The 20223-nt window shown below is 35.9% G+C and overlaps 1 protein-coding gene across 2 annotated transcripts; it reads left to right on the forward strand.

Moving 5' to 3' along the window:
- Positions 1-5789: 5789 nt before the first annotated feature.
- Positions 5790-10876, forward strand: LOC129755975 (uncharacterized). Of its 2 annotated transcripts, none has more exons than XM_055752711.1 (3): positions 5790-6032; positions 6110-6352; positions 9902-10876. In XM_055752711.1, the coding sequence occupies exons 1-3, from the start codon at positions 5837-5839 to the stop codon at positions 10051-10053; spliced, it is 591 nt and encodes a 196-aa protein (XP_055608686.1). In that variant the 5' UTR covers positions 5790-5836; the 3' UTR covers positions 10054-10876. The 2 variants fall into 2 exon arrangements, with proteins under 2 accessions (XP_055608686.1, XP_055608687.1); XM_055752712.1 differs by lacking the exons at positions 5790-6032; positions 6110-6352 and adding exons at positions 7356-7866; positions 7932-8177 and having other exon boundaries at positions 9902-10855.
- The last annotated feature ends 9347 nt before the right edge of the window (positions 10877-20223 follow it).

Here is a 20223-nt window from a genome sequence, read left to right on the forward strand (position 1 = left end):
ATTTTTTCTGTCCCTAAAGCTGATATAATTAGAGAAATAAAAGGGTGTTGCTTACATTCAGGGGTAAAACCAGCGTGTGAGACATAAGGCATAAGGCAGCGCACCTAGCGGTTTTTTTCGGAAGCTAGTAGTTCCGCTCAAGATCAAAGATGGTTCCGCTCAAGATCATATTTTACTTTTAAAAACTAAGCGATTTATTGATATTTGGATGGAAAACTTGATACAAAAACCCGAATAATGCTTTTTTAAGAATATTTCTACCATTTTGATCATTGAGAATCAGTTTATAGCGGCCAAGGGTTACATAAATTGACGTTAAAAGTCAGCGTAGATTGATGAAAATTGCAGCAGAAATGCGTATGTTTTTAAATCCTCTAATAACATTATTTTAGTTAATAAATTTTAGCAAAAATGTCAAGGCTTAAATGAAAAGATCTTGAAAAAGTGTTTTTTCCACATTTCGATAAAATTCATAAACAATCATTGCCTATATCTTAGGAAAAGTAAATGGTTCCGCTCAAGATCAGATTTCGACTAGTTCCGCTCAAGATCATTTACCCTAAGAATATCTTGAAAATGAGAAAAGGCACATCGAGAGAATAGCCCAGCATTTCACCGATTTGAGCCAAACAGGCTATGTGAAAAAATTGAAATTAAAAATGAATTTCAAGGTAAGTTGAGGATACAGCTTCAAATTTTTACGTGAATAAGATGAAAAATAGATATCAGAGAACGGTAATATCTTTGGTAGCGATCAGGATAACTGACCAAATGATGTTTTCTGTTCATGAGTTCGACTTTATACAAAAGTGAAACAAACCAGAGAGAAAAAGGTCTGTACCCAATACATATCGTTAACATTATGGTTGTCCATTTCTCCCCGAGCGGCTTGAAAAATGCAACTCAGTGAACTTTTCATTCTAAAACACTTGCCCTGCTTTGTTAAGATGCCGAGCGTACACCCAATCAAATAGTAGAGAACGCTTCGACAGGGTGAGAGCAAGAGAAAAAAATCATCTCATTAAGTGTAGGGGAGCAGCGCTAAAGCAACTCAGTAGGCCTGGTTTTCCCAACAAGAAAAGGAAGAAGAAGAAGAAGAAGAAGCAATATCTTTTTTTTTTTTTGTTTTGATTATAGTCATTTTAACATCTTCATGTCATTCGCGACTTATATCAACGATGAAGTTTACGGACAAGTCATTGAAAAACTTATCCGGTACAACTTTGATCGATGTTTACTCTTGGGCTCGAACTCACGGACATCGGCTCAGGAGACAACAGACTTGCCAACTGAGCTATATCACAAGCCCATCTTAATATGTCAAAACCATTGATTGTTTGTTTTGATACTGAGCGATAGCCTTTCTTATAACTTTTCTATTTCTTTCTGAGATTTTCGAATATCGTTTCGTGCTGTTTGTTTGCCTACTGTGGTAGGAAGAGAAGGAAAAAAAATGCACTTCAGTTGTGTGTTTCGGGATTTCTCCTGCTCACACAGTAGTGTTGCTATTGGGGCACCGGTTATGCTCGGCACTTGGCTTTAACTGTACTCGGAAACGAGTGTAGAGCATTTCGGAATGAAGTGTGGTGCTCTACAAATCGTAGAAGATAACGGTGCGATTTACACAGCACACTGTCGGATTTGAGAAGTGCGGATCAACCATGGTTAACATTATGTAAGATGATAAAATTTGCCGCCGACCGTGGCCTAGAGAATAGCGTTCAAGTCTTCCAAGCCAGAGGTCATGAGATCGAATCCCGGTCACGGCATACATAGTGCATTTTCTGTGGGTCGGTGGTTTTAGCATTTGTAAGATGCTAGCCATCTCATCCTTGAAAGATGTACGCCTTAGAGTTAAGTAAATTAGATCTCTTCAAAGAAACATGAAATTTCACTGAGATCCTATATGTGTGTGATCGTTCTAAAAAAAAAATTGGTGCGAAGTGTACAATCTGTGAGGGAAAAATTAACCCAAACATGATGATATGTTTATGGGGATGATTTCTGTTAACGACGATTCTGTCAATATCATGAATAATGTTTCAAATTAAACAGCAATTTAAGGTTTCCTGATGATTTACACAATTTTATACTACGTTTTATACAATTTGAGTTTCAAGATAGTTTGCATTTTTGAAGTAGTTGTCGCTGTAATTTCTTATATTCTAATTGCCGAATACAACTATTATTTAATTTTATTCTTAATTAAATTGATTTATTTTCTGTATATCCTTCTTCTCATCCCTACATTCCTTCTCACCTCTATTCTCAATTAAACTTTTCACTCGTCGACTTTTGGTTTTTTTTTTGTTTAGAGCAAAATGTTATTTACCAAATATCCTCAAGTTTTATTCTATATTCCACATCTTTATTCTCCAGCCTACAATTTTTATTTAATTTCTGCTTATCCTTCATCTCATCTCTACATTCCTTCTCAACTCTATTCTCAATAGAATCTTTAATTTACAGACTTTTGTTTTTTATATCCCAAATATCCCTCAACTAAATTCTACATTCCTGAAAATTTGCGCTTCCAAACCCATTCCACCTTTTTCCACCGGAAAGCCATATCATAACAAACATAATAGAACAATTCCGTCTTATTCAACCGGAAGCCAAATCAAAACAATCAGCAGCAGCAGCCTTAAATATTTGCGCTTTCAATTCCAATTCCGTCTTATTCCACCGGAAGGCGAATTCAAGACTATCAGCAGCAGCAGCCTTAAATATCTGCGCTTCTTACGGCAATTCCGTCTTTATTCACCGGAAGGCCAAATCAAAACAATCAGCAGCAGCAACCTTGAATATCTGCGCTTTCCACGTCAATTCCCTCTTATTCCACCGGAAGGCCAAACCAAAACAATCAGCAGCAGCAGCCTTAAATATCTGCGCTTCTTACGGCAATTCCGTCTTATCCCGACGGAAGGCCAAATCAAAACAATCAGCAGCAGCAGCCTTAAATATCTGCGCTTCTAACGGCAATTCCGTCTTTATCAACCGGAAAGCCAAATTAAAACAATCAGCAGCAGCCTTAAATATCTGCGCTTCTAAAGGGCAATTTCGTCTTTATCAACCGGAAGGCCAAATCAAAACAATCAGCAGCAGCCTTAAATATCTGCGCTTTCAATGCCAATTCCGTCTTATTCCACCCGAAGGCCAAATCAAAACAATCAGCAGCAGCAGCCTTAAATATTTGCGCTTTCAATTCCAATTCCGTCTTATTCCACCAGAAGGCGACATCAAGACAATCAGCAGCAGCAACCTCAAATATCTGCGCTTCTAACGGCAATTCCGTCTTTATCCACCGGAAGGCCAAATCAAAACAATCAGCAGCAGCAGCCTTGAATATCTGCGCTTCTTACGGCAATTTCGTCTTATTCCGACGGAAGGCCAAACCAAAACAATCAGCAGCAGCAGCCTTAAATATCTGCGCTTCTTACGGCAATTCCGTCTTATTCCACCGGAAGGCCAAATCAAAACAATCAGCAGCAGCAGCCTTAAATATCTGCGCTTCTTACGGCAATTCCATTTTATCCTGAGAGAAGGCCAAATCAAAACAATCAGCAGCAGCGGCCTTAAATATCTGCGCTTCTAACGGCAATTCCGTCTTTATCAATCGGAAGGCCAAATCAAAACAATCAGCAGCAGCAGCCTTAAATATCGGCGCTTCTATAGGCAGTTCCGTCTTATTCTACCGGAAGGCCAAATCAAAACAAACACCAGCAGCAGCCTTAAATATCTGCGCTTCTTACGGCAATTCCGTCTTATTCCACCGGAAGGCCAAATCAAAACAATCAGCAGCAGCAGCCTTAAATATCTGCGCTTCTTACGGCAATTCCGTCTTATCCCGACGGAAGACCAAATCAAAACAATCAGCAGCAGCAGCCTTAAATATCTGCGCATCTTACGGCAATTTCGTCTTATCCCGATGGTAGGCCAAATCAAAACAATCAGCAGCAGCAGCCTCAAATATCTGCGCTTCTAACGGCAATTCCGTCTTTATCAACCGGAAGGCCAAATCAAAACAATCAGCAGCAGCTGCCTTAAATATCTGCGCTTCTATAGGCAGTTCCGTCTCATTCTACCGGAAGGCCAAATTAAAACAAACACCAGCAGCAGCCTTAAATATTTGCGCTTCTTACGGCAATTCCCTCTTATTCCACCGGAAGGCCCAATCAAAACAATCAGCAGGAGCGGCCTTAAATATTGGCGCTTTTATAGGCAGTTCCGTCTTATTCTACCGGAAGGCCAAATCAAAACAAACACCAGCAGCAGCCTTAAATATCTGCGCAATTTGTACCTATTCTACCAACCACGCCATTGTCGTGATTTTTCGAATCTCAATTCAGAGATTCATTTAAACACGTCTGTCGCTCACAAGAATAGATCAATGATTCACTTTGTTTTGTTTGTTTGTCAAGTGTTACCAAAATAGCAATCGTTGTCATAGAAGTTTATTTATTTTATTTATTTTCAGTGTTGCCGAATACTACTATTATTTTATTTTATTCTTAATTAAAATGATTTATTTTCTGTATATCCTTCATCTCATCCCTACAGTGATCAAACTGGCAAGTGGAAATTGGAATGTTACGTTGGGTTAGATTCTGAGTTGGGTGTTCTAGAACAAAAAAGAACTAGTTTAAAATGAAATCGATATTCCACATTCCACATAATCAGTGTTGCCAATCACCATATTTCTCTGTGGAAATCGAACATTTTGTGTGCTATGACAACTTCATGTGTTCATTATTCACAATTTTTCAAAAATTTGATAAAAGAAAACGATATAATAACAGGTTTTTCACAGTTTTTTTTTGTTACAGCTTCAAGCTTTTCAAAGATTTGGAGGCCGGAATTGGATATCGTCGTTATGGCTTCGATTCAGAGGAGGGATGAAAAAGAGATTGAAGTTTTGGTAAGTTTATTTTGCATTTCCGTACAAACGATTGAAGGAAACTGAAAATTTTTGTTTTCAGAACAGGTGCGGTGCCCAGCAGTGATGCGACAAATAAAGTCCAAGATGTGCTAGAGAAAACCTTGTCAAGGTCAAACATCGCTGATTATTTTAAACCTAAGATTTAAGATTTTAGGATTCGTCAATCAATGAAGTTATTAAGTCTGTTTGGTCTCATGAGAGACAACAGATGAATGGCAGAAAATCCCTGATACTGGGTACTCACTGAAGAAAACTTTCAAACACATCTTCGCAATCTGAACTGATGTTGAAGTTTAGCTCATTAATTTTTTTTTTTTGTAATTTTTCTTTCTTAACAAAATAATCAGTAATCAATATACCTACAAGGGTTATTCCAGGGAAAATCTATCACGTATCTGGAAATAAGTTGGCGATGTCTATGTTGTAACAAGAAATGATTCAAATTTTACTCACCTCACTCAAGAAATCATTTTGACCGGGTAAGTGTTCACTTTCTGTGGGTAGATGATTTTAGCATTTGTAAGATGCTAAATAAGCATTTGTAAGTTACAGAATGTTATTTTATGTTTTTCAACATCTGTCTATTGAAGAGGATCTTTTTATGATAAGAAACCTTATCACCAATTCAACACTAAATAAGCGTACATCTTTCGAGGATATAATGGCTGATTTTGATCCTCGAAAGATGTACGCTTAGTGTTGAATCGGTGATAAGGTCTCTTATTATAAAAAGATCCTTTTCTATAGACAGATGTTGAAAAACATAAAATAATATTCTGTAACTCATCACCATTCATCAAATGTAGAATAAGTATAAGCAATATTTATTCCAAGCAATACCTCCCTAAGTTTTTATTATGAGCTGATCTGGTTACTCGGAATCGCACATCGATAAGCATGATGATCCAAATCATCATTTTCCTTTGGCATTCGTTTACTATCATCGGTGCCGTAAGGATGGAGAAAGCTTTCGAACGTTACGTCAAAGTAGAAATAATCGCACTAGGAGTTTTACTTTTCGTGCGTGCAATCTTGGCCATAGATTACATCTTTACTGAGCCCGAAGAAAGTGCCATAAACGACTGGGAATTTTGTGAGATTAGCATTTTTTTAAGATTTTTTCGAACGTTGCTAAAAACTTTAACTCGTTTTTCATTCACATTCGGCTAGATGGTGACTTCCGGTTCCTGAAGGCAGTTTATATACCCATCGAGGTACTGTACATTCTGGGGGTTCCGATACTTTTCTTCGGAATGCACCGTAGGGATGAACGCTTTTTTTACGTTCTGATAGCGGCTGGTTCGGTCGATTTCGGTGCGATGGTTCTACGAGAAATTACTATGTATTGGAGAAATTCAACCAGTTACGGGCAAGTCACGTGGCTCCTCTCCCACGCGGTGCTAGCTATTTCATGTAAGTTTCCTGTTCAATTTTAAATTGGAGGTAGTCCATTCACCAATGGATGATATGATTTTTCCATTGAAGAAACTTTATCAGGTTAAAATCAATCTAAAGTTTTAAAAGTATCTTCTTAATAACAATATTTATTAAACAGCTTTTGCTACGAAGCTGCGATATGTGAAATTATTCATTGGTATTAAACAGCATTATCCAAACATACTTTTTAAAGTTGTAAGGTTTTTATCCAAAGATATGGCACGTTCATTACTCTAGGTTCAAGGGTTCAATAGATGATTTCATGGGGTATACCAATTTGTTGAAACCCCCAAATTGGCTGGAGAATGCACCTGGGGCCTCCGACAATGATACATTCGTAAACACGATATAACTTCGAACGGCTGGTCACTTTAGGCATGTGCTCCTGTGAAGCAGAACTTTCCCCGGTTTTTAAGATGCTGAATGTATCTTTTCATCCACATTCTTAATCAGGCTTAATCATCCGCACTTTTCTGGTGTCTACTACCTCAAATTTTCCTTAAGAAGAGTTATTTCCTGATTATGATACTTAACATTTACGGCAACTCTACCGACCATTGATCCTCCCTAGTTGAAAATTTTTTAAATTTTTTGTTTGTTCAGAAGCATGAAATTCCTTCCCAGTTGATGGTTATCGTAAAATGCCTTAACGATCATCGGTTCGATCATAATCGACAGTCTTCATGGTGTAACAAAGTTGGCAAAAAGAAGACGAGGGTTGGAGAGGGCGAAACGAAGCCGAAATTTTGACAGCTGGCTACTGGCTGGCCAAAAAACGTTTAATCGAGGCAGTTGGATGGCAACATTGTCTTATTAGTGGTCTGATATGTGACGCCAGCTGTCATTTTTTTTACAATAATAGCAGAACGTGTGATTTGACTGTTTAAAAGACCTTCTTAGATACAAAGTTTCACGAAAACATGCACCAAGTTCAACTTGTTGTCATTTTTTTTATTTTTTTCATTTATTACATTTTTATAAATTTTGTCATTTTTGTCATTTTTGTCATTAAATAGATTAAAATAAAGTTTCAAAACAAATTAAACGCTTAATATGCTCTCAAAATCTAGCGTCGTCCAATAACATCCAGAGATCAAGTAAAAAGGAAATCAAATCTTTTGATTTGCAAGCATGCATTGTTATCAACTCCGGTACATTTTGGCTTTAATGTATTTCCACAGATGAAGTATGTAGTAAACAAATCTTCGTCATCATTCAACCTCCTTCCTTTCAAATGCACCAAGTATGATTTCGAACTGATTCATCATAGCTCAACCCTTATCAGTATGCAAAACAAACAGCTACTATTCCTAGTTATTGATTCACTAGCATCTGTCCAGTTAAGATGGAGAAAGCATTCCGTCGTTACGTTCACTTCGAAATTGCGGCCGTGGGAGTTTTACTCCTGTTTCGATCCCTTCTGATACTGTACCTCAACCTGGAGGATCCAGCAGCATCCGAAGCAGAAGCCGTTGATCTTTGGAACTACAGTGAGCCAATTCGTATAAAATTCGACTTTTTTCCAAGTTATAACCTGCTTAAATCTATCTATTAGTTGGTGACTTTCGGGGTTTTTGGTTCGTGGCGATCCCCGGTGAGTTGCTGTACGTCCTGGCAGTGCTGTCACTGTTCTATGGGATGTATCGCAAGGATGAACGATTTTGCTATCCTCTCCTGGTGGCCGGATTTGTCGACTTCAGCTTGCTAGTTTTTGGGGAAATATGCATCATTTTCTACGACGAATATATACACTGGAAGACAATTTGGTTTCTGGAGCCGAATATGCTGATGCCTATTATGTGTAAGTTAGGAGCTTGATTAAATATTTAAGAAAATAAAAGTCGCCAGAAAAGACAAAAATGACAAAAATGACAAAAATAACAAAAATAACAAAAATGACAAAAATGACAAAAATGACAAAAATGACAAAAATGACAAAAATGACAAAAATGACAAAAATGACAAAAATGACAAAAATGACAAAAATTACAAAAATGACAAAAATGACAAAAATGACAAAAATGACAAAAATGACAAAAATGACAAAAATGACAAAAATGACAAAAATGACAAAAATGACAAAAATGACAAAAATGACAAAAATGACAAAAATGACAAAAATGACAAAAATGACAAAAATGACAGAAATGACAAAAATGACAAAAATGACAAAAATGACAAAAATGACAAAAATGACAAAAATGACAAAAATGACAAAAAAGACAAAAATGACAAAAATGACAAAAATGACAAAAATGACAAAAATGACAAAAATGACAAAAATGACAAAAATGACAAAAATGACAAAAATGACAAAAATGACAAAAATGACAAAAATGACAAAAATGACAAAAATGACAGAAATGACAAAAATGACAAAAATGACAAAAATGACAAAAATGACAAAAATGACAAAAATGACAAAAATGACAAAAATGACAAAAATGACAAAAATGACAAAAATGACAAAAATGACAAAAATGACAAAAATGACAAAAATGACAATAATGACAATAATGACAAAAATGACAAAAATGACAAAAATGACAAAAATGACAAAAATGACAAAAATGACAAAAATGACAAAAATGACAAAAATGACAAAAATGACAAAAATGACAAAAATGACAAAAAATGACAAAGTCAAAAATGACAATAATTACAAAACTAAACAGTGTCAAAAATATAAATAAGAGTGTATAAAATCTGATAACCAATGTTTTATACTGAAGGGTTGAACTTTTTTGTAAGGACTCTACATGTTTAGAAAATTGAAAAAAAAAAAGAAATCAACACTTTCGTTTCTCGTCTACCCGGAGAGCTCACGTTACTTCGGTGTAAAGAAATTCGGCAGTTAGTTAAAGAATTATAGCTCACATGTCAAATTCCTTAATGCTAGAGGAAAATGTCTTAAAAATCCCTTTGGAAAACCTTTGGATACACCTTAAAATGCAGTTATCAATTTAAATAGGTCATAGAAGCATTATTATTCACTTTTACAAAGAACATTTTAAGAAATAATATTGGCTTTGGTAGAAAATAATAATAGGTAATATTCTTAATTCGCAAAACCCAATTTTCATATTTTTGGTCTTACATGCCAATTGCTTCAGTCAGAAGAAATTAAAAACAAATTGTAGAAGACAATTTTGACGATTTTCAATCATTCATATTTTTAAAAAGCAAAACTCATAGTGGCACTATTTTTGTTTCACCCACTGTAGCTCATGAGTATTGCTGCTCGCACGACCATTTATTCTGATGAAAAAAAAATACCAACGATCCAGATATGGATTATTTGGCCAAAATCTGGAAGGAGTAGTCAGTAAGTCAAATAATCAACTTGACAAGGTGATTTTCGCTTTCTTCTAAGAGTTATAGTGCTAGCGGAAATTATGAATGGAACGACGAACAATATCGTAAACGGGAATAGCTGAAATTTTTTTATGACTTCTCTTTGAATATTTTACCGACTTCTATTGCGCTCGTTATAATCAATTTATGTAATCTTAATTTTAATTCCAGACGAGCTGATTCACTGCATCATGACGATCATCGCACTGAGCCGGTTGTACACCAAAGAACGTCACGCCCGGAAACAGTTTGTACGCTTCAGGGTGAAGGACGAAGACGAAGCCGGTGGATTGATAATCAACAGTGATGATCGTAGAGATTGATACCTACCTGCATAGAACTTGAAACTTAAAATTTCTATCGTTTGAAAAAATAAAATTTAACATAAAAACCGATGAATCTGAAAATGTTAAATCAATTATTGAATCTGCTGAAACAACGGAAAAGAAGTTTTGATACTGAGCGAGAGCCTTTCTTATAGCTTTTTTATTTCTTTCTTAGATTTTCGATTGTGAAATAAAATTCTAATGGAAAATACTGCAAAAAAAAACCTGAACCTATAATCTTCAGCAGCCCAAGCCAACTTCTTCTTCTTCTTCTTCTTCTTTTTTCACTAACTAAGCCAAAATATATTAACAACCTGGGAAATAAAAGACTTGCATCCTTCATTTTCTGGAATAGTTAGACTAAGTATTCGGTAGAATAGGCCGAACAGGCCTAATATTCATTATAAAATATTAAATATACAACAACATAATTGTGAAATTTTTCAAATAATTTATAAAATGTTCAAAAGTAATGTTGAAAAAGCTATACAATCATCAAAAACTTATGGTTTCAGTAAAACATCTCAATTGTGTCCGTGTATCTATAGCTGTATATAGCTTTGTACTTTGATTATCGTTTATTATGGTAGATCCAGGATTCCAATCCAATAAAGAATTCGATAAATCAAATTGAAATAAAGAATTCGAGATAAGTCAAATCTGGTCAGGTTGCCCAGATATTGTTGAAAACTTTGCAGATTTCACCCGGGCTTATTCAAATTAATTGTTAAATAAAAAAACTCAGATTTCTTTCCGAAATTTTTTGAATTTTGTGTTTGAAAATTTCAAAATGAACATAAATTTTTAGTTAAATACTTAGATACGATCTCAACACAGCTGCTGTCATCAAGGATGGTGATTGGCGAATAAATCGACGAACATAAAATGATTCACTCACCCTCTGAGGTAACCCATTCCCCGAACGCATTCGAAAAAAATTACACACGATGGCACTCAGTGAGCGAACCAATCGGACTTTCCGGCACACCTCTTTAGTTCATTCAGGAGGCGATTGGGTTGCCTGTCTGCCATCCTATGATCCAATCATCAAGCGATTGCTTTGGAAGATGATTCTGCACAGAAGAATCGCAGACGAATATCATCAGCGAGCGATTGATGATTGCAATTCTTTCGACCGCATCCGATCATTCGTTCTGCTCGTAAAGTTGGTTTGGCTACAGTTTGGTTGCCTGCGTTCGGGCGCTTCTGAAAGTAGCTCGAGCGTCAGCGTTAGGTGGATCCTTTTTTATGATGAGTAGTATCATTAATACATTTGATTTGTTGTTTAAATTATGAAATTGATGATTCAGAAACTACTTTTATCAAAAACCGTTTTTAAAGCAAAATATTACCCATTTTCGATTTTAAGAAATGTGTATACATCAGCTTAAGAAATGATGGGTATAAATGTAATGAAAAAAGAAATGTATCCATTTTCATTATCGGTGAAAAGAGATTATAAATCTTGTTCATCTTATTATTAAAATAATATCTCCAATTATTAAGTATTTATCATTACTTTTTTATGTATGCTTCCGTTTTTCGACTGTTTTTGTTAACATGTATTGAAAAATCCATGAAAAATTATAAAAAAATGTTTCAATTCTTTAAGAAAGTTCAAAGCTCCATCTAGAATGATTTAAGACAAGAAACAATTGATTATTCAAGCCCAAGGTTTCCAAAAAAATAACTATGTTTTTCCTAATAAAAATTCTCGAATTCTGTGATTTGAACCAAAACTTCTGTGATGGTTTTCTGTGGCGCAGTTTAAATAGAATTTTCAGTATTTTTGTTATTTTTTTTTTTTGTAAATTTTTTGTCTAAACTTTGCGATGGTTTAATCACAAGTTTGTTATGTTTTCATCATACATTCATTTTTCATATATTTACCACATTTGCCAATTTTTTTTCATAGTGTTGTTATTTTTTCATCAAAATTTAGCCTTTTGTGATGAAAAAAAAACTCATGATTAGTTTCAAATTTGAACAAATTTTAATCCAAACTAATCTTCATTTTTATATCAATAAATAACACAGGGAAACAGCATTTTTGGTACCTTTGTTTCAAAAACGGATTTTGGAAAAAATTTGCGTCTTAAAATTCAAAACATTTGTCAAATTTAGTCTTTCACCTCTAGTTTTGGTGAAATGGCGTGTGTAAATTTTAAAATTGGTCAGTTTTGGGTATAATTGTAACACATGGAAAGATTTTTTTTTATCAATTAATTATATCTCATTGAATGTTCTTGTTTCAGAGATACAACACTTGAAATAAAAACTGAATTATGCAAAAGACCCAAAAGATTTGTTTACAACTATTCCTCACATCACTCAAGGAAGTCATTAAATATTTGACGATGAATATTTCAGCTCATTCAACAACTTTAAACACCCGTTTTTGCAAATTTGGACAAAATTTTCAAAAAGAAAACATCAATAACTTTTCTCTCAAAAGTCAAAATTTCTAGCGGTCTTTGCGAAAGTTGATTATTGACTTAAAACCTTAATTTAAAAAAAAAAATTGATAGTGTTCTCTATTACTACCACAAAAGTTCCCAAATTTGATAAATGTATTTTAACATGATTTCAAATTTTATCTCGAAACAAATACAGACCCCGTTCGTTTTTGGGAACATGCCCGAAAATTTTGTGTTGCCAAAATCGAATGTTGCCAAAATCGAACGGTTTTTTTCTGAAATTTTTTCTCCTATTTTTACAAAATTACTCTTTTTATTATCAATAACGTTATTTGAAGTCAATTTCCGGCCATTTTTAGAATTTTTACAGTTTTTTTTCTTATGTTTTTGATGCATTTTGCACTATTTTTGTTTTGTTTATAATCTTTGTTTTTTTTTGTGATATTTGCTGTTTTTGTCATTTTTTATCATTTTTAAGTTGATATTGTCGTTTTTAATATATTGTATGTATTTGTTTTTGGTTTTTTTTAAATTTTTCATCTTTTTGAAATTTTTGAGTACTTTATAATTGTTTTAAAAACTTTTGTTTATGTTGTTGTATTCTATCACCATTTCTGAACGTAAAAACGTATTTTTGGTGTTCGTCCAAGTTACATTGGTCCTGTTATAGAGAAAACTAAAAGGTAATGTCGCTTCTAAAAACCGTTCGATTTTGGCACATGTGCCAAAATCGGATGTTGCCAAAATCGAATGTTGCCAAAATCGAATGTTGCCAAAAACGAACGGGGTCTGTATACTCAAAAGATGGACAATGTTGCTGCATACATTTAGGGGCAAAAATATAAACAATTCTCAATATTTTTTTACCTTAAAAACAAATGAAATTTTATCTTCATGCTATTCCCTAAATCCTCGCTCTGTTCCCATGTTCATTTTTTTCTTCAAACTTAACCATTTGATAGGATTTTAGCCATTTTTTCTTCTCGGGCTTTTTCATGGAAAATGACCGATTTTTTTTTAATATTCAAAAACTATCATCAAATGACCATAAAAATAACACTTAAACTAAACTTACAACAAGAAAAAAGTTGAACTTTCGCATTAACTAACCCATTTGCTCCTAAATGCTTAAATTTTATTAGAAGAGATGTTTGTTTGTGAGCCTTCAAAAAACGAGATATTTTGAGATTTTGAAATTATAGTTTGTAATCTGGGGGAGGAAGACTGAATAAAAAAAGGAAAACATCTTTCAAACGTCAAATTTCTCTCATCATTCTACCGACCAGTGCGAAGTTTCAAATTTTTACTTTCTTATTAGTGATTTTCAATAACATTTTTTTTATGCTGAAAAGCACTTATTTTGCATAAAACAATGATTTAATTAGGTTTTGTTTTGCTCTGGCACATTCTTGCATGATCAGGAGTATTGAGTCGCTCAAATTTCGTTGAAGTTTTTGAAGCTGATAAATAAAATTGTTTGATTAATGGTTGTTCTAAAATAGCTTAACAATAGCTAATAATAGATTTAGATTTTGGGAAGATCCCATGAATCGAACAACATTTTTATATAGTTCAAAGTTTATATTTACGACAGAGTTGACAGACTGGTATTGGATAATCTAGCTGGTGTTTTCAATTTCGATGTTTATACTTTTGAATAGCAATTAACTCAGAAGACTTGAATTTAGTACCAAAACAACTGAGTTACATGACTCGCTACACGAAACTCATCATCTATGTAAAGTTAAAACTTGAACGATTACAAATATATTCAACAATTGCTGGCTTTTTGCCGAAAAGTAAAAAAACGATACAGCAAATTTCAGTCTTCCTCCCCCAGTTTGTTATATAAAAAATCTTCCAATAAAAACAAAATTTAGCTTATTTGTAGCTCAATTCATAGGCTTTCAAACGTAGTGAACAGTTTGCAGATATTTTATCTTTATACTAAGTTAATGATGATAATCTGCAAAAATTTCATGTTAATCAAAGTTACCCCGCTGATCAAAGTTTCCCCAGTTTACGGTACATCAAAGTTTTATATTATTTTTCATATCCCTTGGCAATAAAATCAGTTTTTTCTTTGAAAATAAGAAAGATCATAAAAAAATATGAACATGTTGCGAAGAATTCAAATGTCTACCGTGTACCGTTTGGCCGCAATGATTTTTTTGTTAAATACTGTGTGCGGCGATTCAAAGATATCTGAACGAACGGCGGGCCAATCATTTGCCGATTCGGTTCCTTCTTTCAGTTGAACCAGTTGAATCGGATCAGCGAACGAATATCTGGAGCCAGGAAAGTCGATGATTGCATCATTGCATGATTCAAACCTGCCCGTATGCAAGCGCCCAGCGTTCAAAACCAGCAGCACTCACAATCAGATTCGATCAACGTTATTCTTTTTCCCCCAGCGTTCGGTTCAGACGAAGATTCGCGAGATCCGAAAGAGCGCTTGAGTGAATCGTTGAAGAGTGTATCGCGATTGAGTGAACGAGTGGATTCAGACCATCCTTGGCTGTCATTCAATGAAAACTTTAAATTTCACGCTAGTTTCTTTTACTTTCCTCTTGCATATTTTTGCCAAAAATTTGTTAAGATTTGCCCAATTTTTTAAATTTTTCAGAATATCATACTGAATTGCTCTACTGTGTGGTAAAACGTATGGTATGATTTTGGTTAAAATCATCATTCTTCATAACAATTTTTCTGAAGATATCTTGCTCGAATTCGTGTTTCTTCGTATTTTCCCAGATTCGTCCCAATTCGACTGATATCCTACCTGGTTATTGGTTATTGGTATATTCGTTTTGAAAATCAGAGAGTCCCCTTCTTAAAAAATTTCTTATGATCATCATCAAGTACTATCATCTTGTTGGAAATAATCGACTCCAATACACGAGGGGCATCAAAATGGAAGAAATAGGAGGGAATCGAAATAATCGCTTTTGTATTTTCATTAGAAACTTTAAAATAGAATATTCGTTTGGCCGTATAGTTGGAAAGGTCAACATTCGGTATTGGGCCGTTGGCCAGAAGTAACAAAATAAAATAAAATAATAGTTGTGTTCAGCAACACTGAAGATAAATAAACAAACAAAACAAACAAGTTAAAAAAAGATTCGGCTACGGCTACGTTTGTAATTTCGTCAACACAAGGCAAAACTAACTAAACAAAGGCAGTTATTGGCCTGCCGCTACAAAAAAAATGATTCTGATTTGGTCTCCGGTAGAAAGACGGATTGACACAGGAAGCAAAGATTTTTAAGGCAGCTGATACAAAAAAATGTATCTAATTTGGCCTCCGGTAGAAAGGCGGATTGAAACAGAGAGCGCAGATTTTCAAGGCTACTGCTACAAAAATTTAATTCTGACTCGCCCTCCGGTAGACAAACGGATTGACACAGGGAGCGCATATTTTTATGGATGTTGCTGCTGATTGTTTATTTCGATTTGACCTTCCGGTGGAAAAAGACGAATTGGCTTAGGAAGCACAGGTTTTTAAGGCTGTGCAACTAGATGTTTTCTTTGAAATGGCCTTCTGGTTGGGATGGTTGTTGTTAAGAATACTTTCGGATTTTTCCGGCTCTGGTGAACAAAGACAGAGCGACAGAAAAAATGAAGACTAGGAAGCCTATATTGAGAATGGAATGTAAATTTAAAGATGAAGGTTGTTTGAATAATAAAATTCAAAGATCAGTAAGTAAAAGTTTCTAATGACAATAGAGGTGAGAGGGAACGTAGGAATGAGACGAACTTTAATCAAATTAAAAAAAATATATAATCAACCAGTCGTTTTATAAGGCAGCACTGAATAAATAAAATAAAATAAATTTCTATGGCAACATTTGTTATTTTGGCAACACTAGGCAAAACTATCGAATCAAATTCAGTCACTGATCTATCATTGTGAGCGACAGACGTATCTGAGCGAATATCTGAATTGAGATTCAAAAGAATCGTGATATCATGACTGGTGATGTAAGCGTTGCTAGTCTCTCGAAAGAGGTCTCAGCGATTTTGTTCGTAGTTTGTAATTTTATATGCAGTGAGTATTTTGGGGGTTGAACTATTCCTCTGGAAAGCGAAAACTTCCACGAACAGCACGCAGTCATGACCACTACTGGTCCACCACTCACCACCAGAGACCGCAAGCTATCCAGCGGAGCGAAGAGGCGAATGGGAATAGAAGAGGCGAATGGGATTTAGACGAGACAAAAAAGGCGCGAGGCGAGAGCAACGATTGCCTGCTGTCCAAAGCCCGTGATATGAACGGCCATGGCCAATTGAAATTTGAACGTTGGCGAAAGAACTCCGGAAGAAATTTGGAATATTGTGATAAGTTTGAAGTCACATATTCGGACAGCAGGTAAAGTTCGCCATTTTGCTCTCGCCATCGACATCATCTGATATTTGGACCCTATATTTAGGACCCCGCTGTTTTGGGATGAAATAACAACCCATCGCCGAGCCGTCACCGTTCAATCGGATTCTAATACGAACCTACAAATTGAATCCGCCGTAAAACCGATGTCGCCTTGGAGGTTACGTCTGCCCCATCGCCTCCGTATTTAAATCCACCGTTAGACGGATTTAAATCAGCCGTTGGTTTCGCGCATCGCACCGCCGCTAGTTCGGGTGAATTTCTCGCTGGCGAATTTGATCCGACCAACAACACTTCCGTGCCTGGTTCAACACCCAAGGTGGGACCAGGTACGCTTCAACTTACCCTGCGACAGCCTCGCTTTTCGACAATTCCGTGCCTGGTTCAGCACCCAAGGTGGGGCCAGGTACACTTTAACTTACCCGTCAACTGCTTCGCACCTGCCGCTGGTCGCTATCTTAGTGCGCCGCCAGCTACATCGCCGCGTCGACGCCATTGGACCGAGTTTGACCTCACCGAACCCAAGGTCGGACCAACCCGAGGACCAGTACCAGGTGGTAGCAGGGGAAAAGTCGGGTAAAACGGACACAGCGGGTAAAACGGACACTTTCAATATTTCGAAAAGTACAATGTTTCGCACAAATCTAATGAAGGGAATATGTTCGTCTAGGTGTATCAACACTTTCGAGACCCTTTGTTTATTTATAGCAAGCAAGGTCCCACAATAGTAAACAAAACAAACAAAAACTTTGAGGATCCATTATCTGATGTAATTTTCTCTCCTCATAAAATAGTTCATAACTCGCAAAATTTTCGAAAATTTCAACCGCTTTCAAAGGTAGAGTGTTTATTAGGCTTCTTTTTAACCATTCGGAGGAAAATATGAAATTCGCCTTTAAAATATGAAATTCCGAAACCACACGGTTTCGCTTCTGGACTCGGACCAGTTGGTTCCATTTTGGTTGAAAAACGTTTTCAAATGCTTAACTCACAAAAATATCTAATTTGTCAGCAATTTTTGCGGCAAAATGTACCTTTTCTGAGCAGTGTCCATTTTACCCGACCATTTTTGAAAAGTGTAATTTGCAAGCATGTTTTGAATAGCTATAAAAACAGTTTTGATGAAGGAAATTTACTAATTCCAACGGTTAATGCGTTAGCAAGGAACCTAAACTGCCCATCTGCACGAAAACTGCGATGAAAAGAGCAATATCTGATTTTCTATTGCGATTCTACCTTAGGGTGTCCGTTTTACCCGACTTTCCCCTAATAAGGTCAGATAACCTTTATTGTCATTCATGTTTGTTTCAAAGTGGTGGAATTAAAGCTTGGATTGTGCTCCCCAATAAATGTAAGTTTAAGCTAGAAGGTGGAGTTTTTCTTCCTCCGAATATTCCCTACATTTTGCTTGATCAGTAAGCTTGTCGACCCTAGGGATTGTTTAGGGAATCTCTGGGACGCCTGCCGACTGACTAGTGACTGACTAGTCTTACAGTGACTACGAGAGAAAAGTAAGAACCCACGAAGCTCTTCCGAAGTGACGTTTCTCGGTTAAAGTGGCAACTGAAATCGAGAGAGTCGGGCGACTCGACTATCGTCATCTCACGCGCGGCGTAGAAAATGGGCCTTCATCTGTTAGGGCTAGTCCACACTAGGAGACAGCTTGTCTTGAGACGGTCTCCCTTTTCATTCGAGATACACTGAGACTGTCTCAGTTTTCTAACAACAACAACAGACATCAAAGTTCGTCTCATAACATAAATCGCATTTCAGTTTTCCTATAGTGTGGACTACACGTTCGGCCATATTGAACCATTAATGCTTGAAAAATAACCATAATCGAAGGTTTGTGGATCAAGTCATTTTATGAGTTTTCAGTGAAAACTCATAAAATGAGATTTGGAGGCGAACTTGGATTATGGTTATTTTTAAAACATGGTCGAAAAAGTGAAAATCAGCAGAAAATCGAGGATTTTTATATTTCATTCGCTTAAACGTAAAATAAATCAAAAGGAAGAGACCATGTAAATGGCACAATTAAATCCGTGTTATTTTCAAAAAAGCTTTCATTGGAAAATGGAATTACTAAAGGGGTGTGTGGTAATATCACGTCGATCACGACAGGGAGCAAATAATATTTTAAGTCGGCCACTTCCGGATGATCCGCTGGTTTTCACTCCCCGATGACTGCACCCGATGCTGATCCCGTTTTGCCCTTTTCCAGTGCTGTTCTTCTACCAGCAGCTTAGGACGGGAAAGACTTGCCAAATTAGATGAGGCTCCTCATCATTCTTATCATTTGCAATAAAAAGATAAAAAAAAATGATTCTTTGAAATGTTCCATGGAACAATGTAAACAAAATAGCAATATAAAAAAATGTAGCTAGCTTACCTTTTGGAAGATTCCAAAGCTGAGTAGTTCAAGCAGCTTTTCAAATAAACCGGGAGTTTCGCCCCCGGTGCGCAGATGAAAAGCCACAGTTTCTAGGGGGAGGAGCATTCGTCTTTTTTGCACCACTTTCTAGTTGGTGTTGCTGCTGGAAGTTCCTGATACGAATTCTCTTGAAGCTTCAGATTCACCACCCGAACGGGACTGTATTCCTTAGAAACTGCTAGCCATTTAGAGCGGCTGTGGTCCACCACGATGGTATTAAATTTTCGGAACCGCTCGTTCTGTTTGAGTAAAAAAAAATTTGGAGGTTATTGACGAGGGGGATTTGGAGGATGTGAAATATAATTTCAAATTGCCATCACTATATTGTTCAATTCTTCAATTCAGTAGATACTTACCCGATATATGATCAAATAATCCTCCGGCAGCTGCATAATAACTAAAAACTCTGTAAAACCCGACCCACAGCCGTAGAAAACTAACAACCGAACTGCGCGTCCAGTAATGGCAACTTTTTTTCAAACAAATTGCGTTTAAAATTTAACCATTTTCTAAGTTTACCACCAGAACTTAAGAAATGCTTGAAATTCAACCGAACACAATAATTGAATAATAACTATAATGGCAGTTCTGTCGGAAAAACCATAAAATGGTTCAAAAAAAAGTCATTTATGGTTGAAAAAAAATGGGCGTGTAGGCATTACTCAGGGTGGGTCAGTAGGGTGGGTGCATATTGAGGAAAAGTAGGCAAGGGGTACCAAAAGTTTCTCATTGGTGGGGGGTGGAGACGGAGCGTTTTTTGACAGCGAATTGTTCGTCTACCATGTCTACGATTACGATTGCCTGTCACAAGATGGACGACACCTGAAGCTTTACCCGCCTTGGCATTACTATTCTCTGGACAGAAATATCTTCAGGTTTTGTTCAAGTGAAAATGTCCGAAAAATGGATTAAATGCATAAGATTTTCTCTTT

This window comes from Uranotaenia lowii, chromosome 3, assembly GCF_029784155.1.
Source record: "Uranotaenia lowii strain MFRU-FL chromosome 3, ASM2978415v1, whole genome shotgun sequence".
NCBI lineage: Eukaryota > Metazoa > Arthropoda > Insecta > Diptera > Culicidae > Uranotaenia > Uranotaenia lowii.

Excerpts from the sequence above, each read along its gene's own strand:
- LOC129755975 (XM_055752711.1), top strand. The coding sequence starts at position 5,837 with ATGATGATCCAAATCATCATTTTCCTTTGGCATTCGTTTACTATCATC. Across the intron at positions 6,033-6,109 it reads CATAAACGACTGGGAATTTT|ATGGTGACTTCCGGTTCCTG; the intron begins GTGAGATTAGCA and ends ACATTCGGCTAG. Across the intron at positions 6,353-9,901 it reads CGCGGTGCTAGCTATTTCAT|ACGAGCTGATTCACTGCATC; the intron begins GTAAGTTTCCTG and ends TTTTAATTCCAG.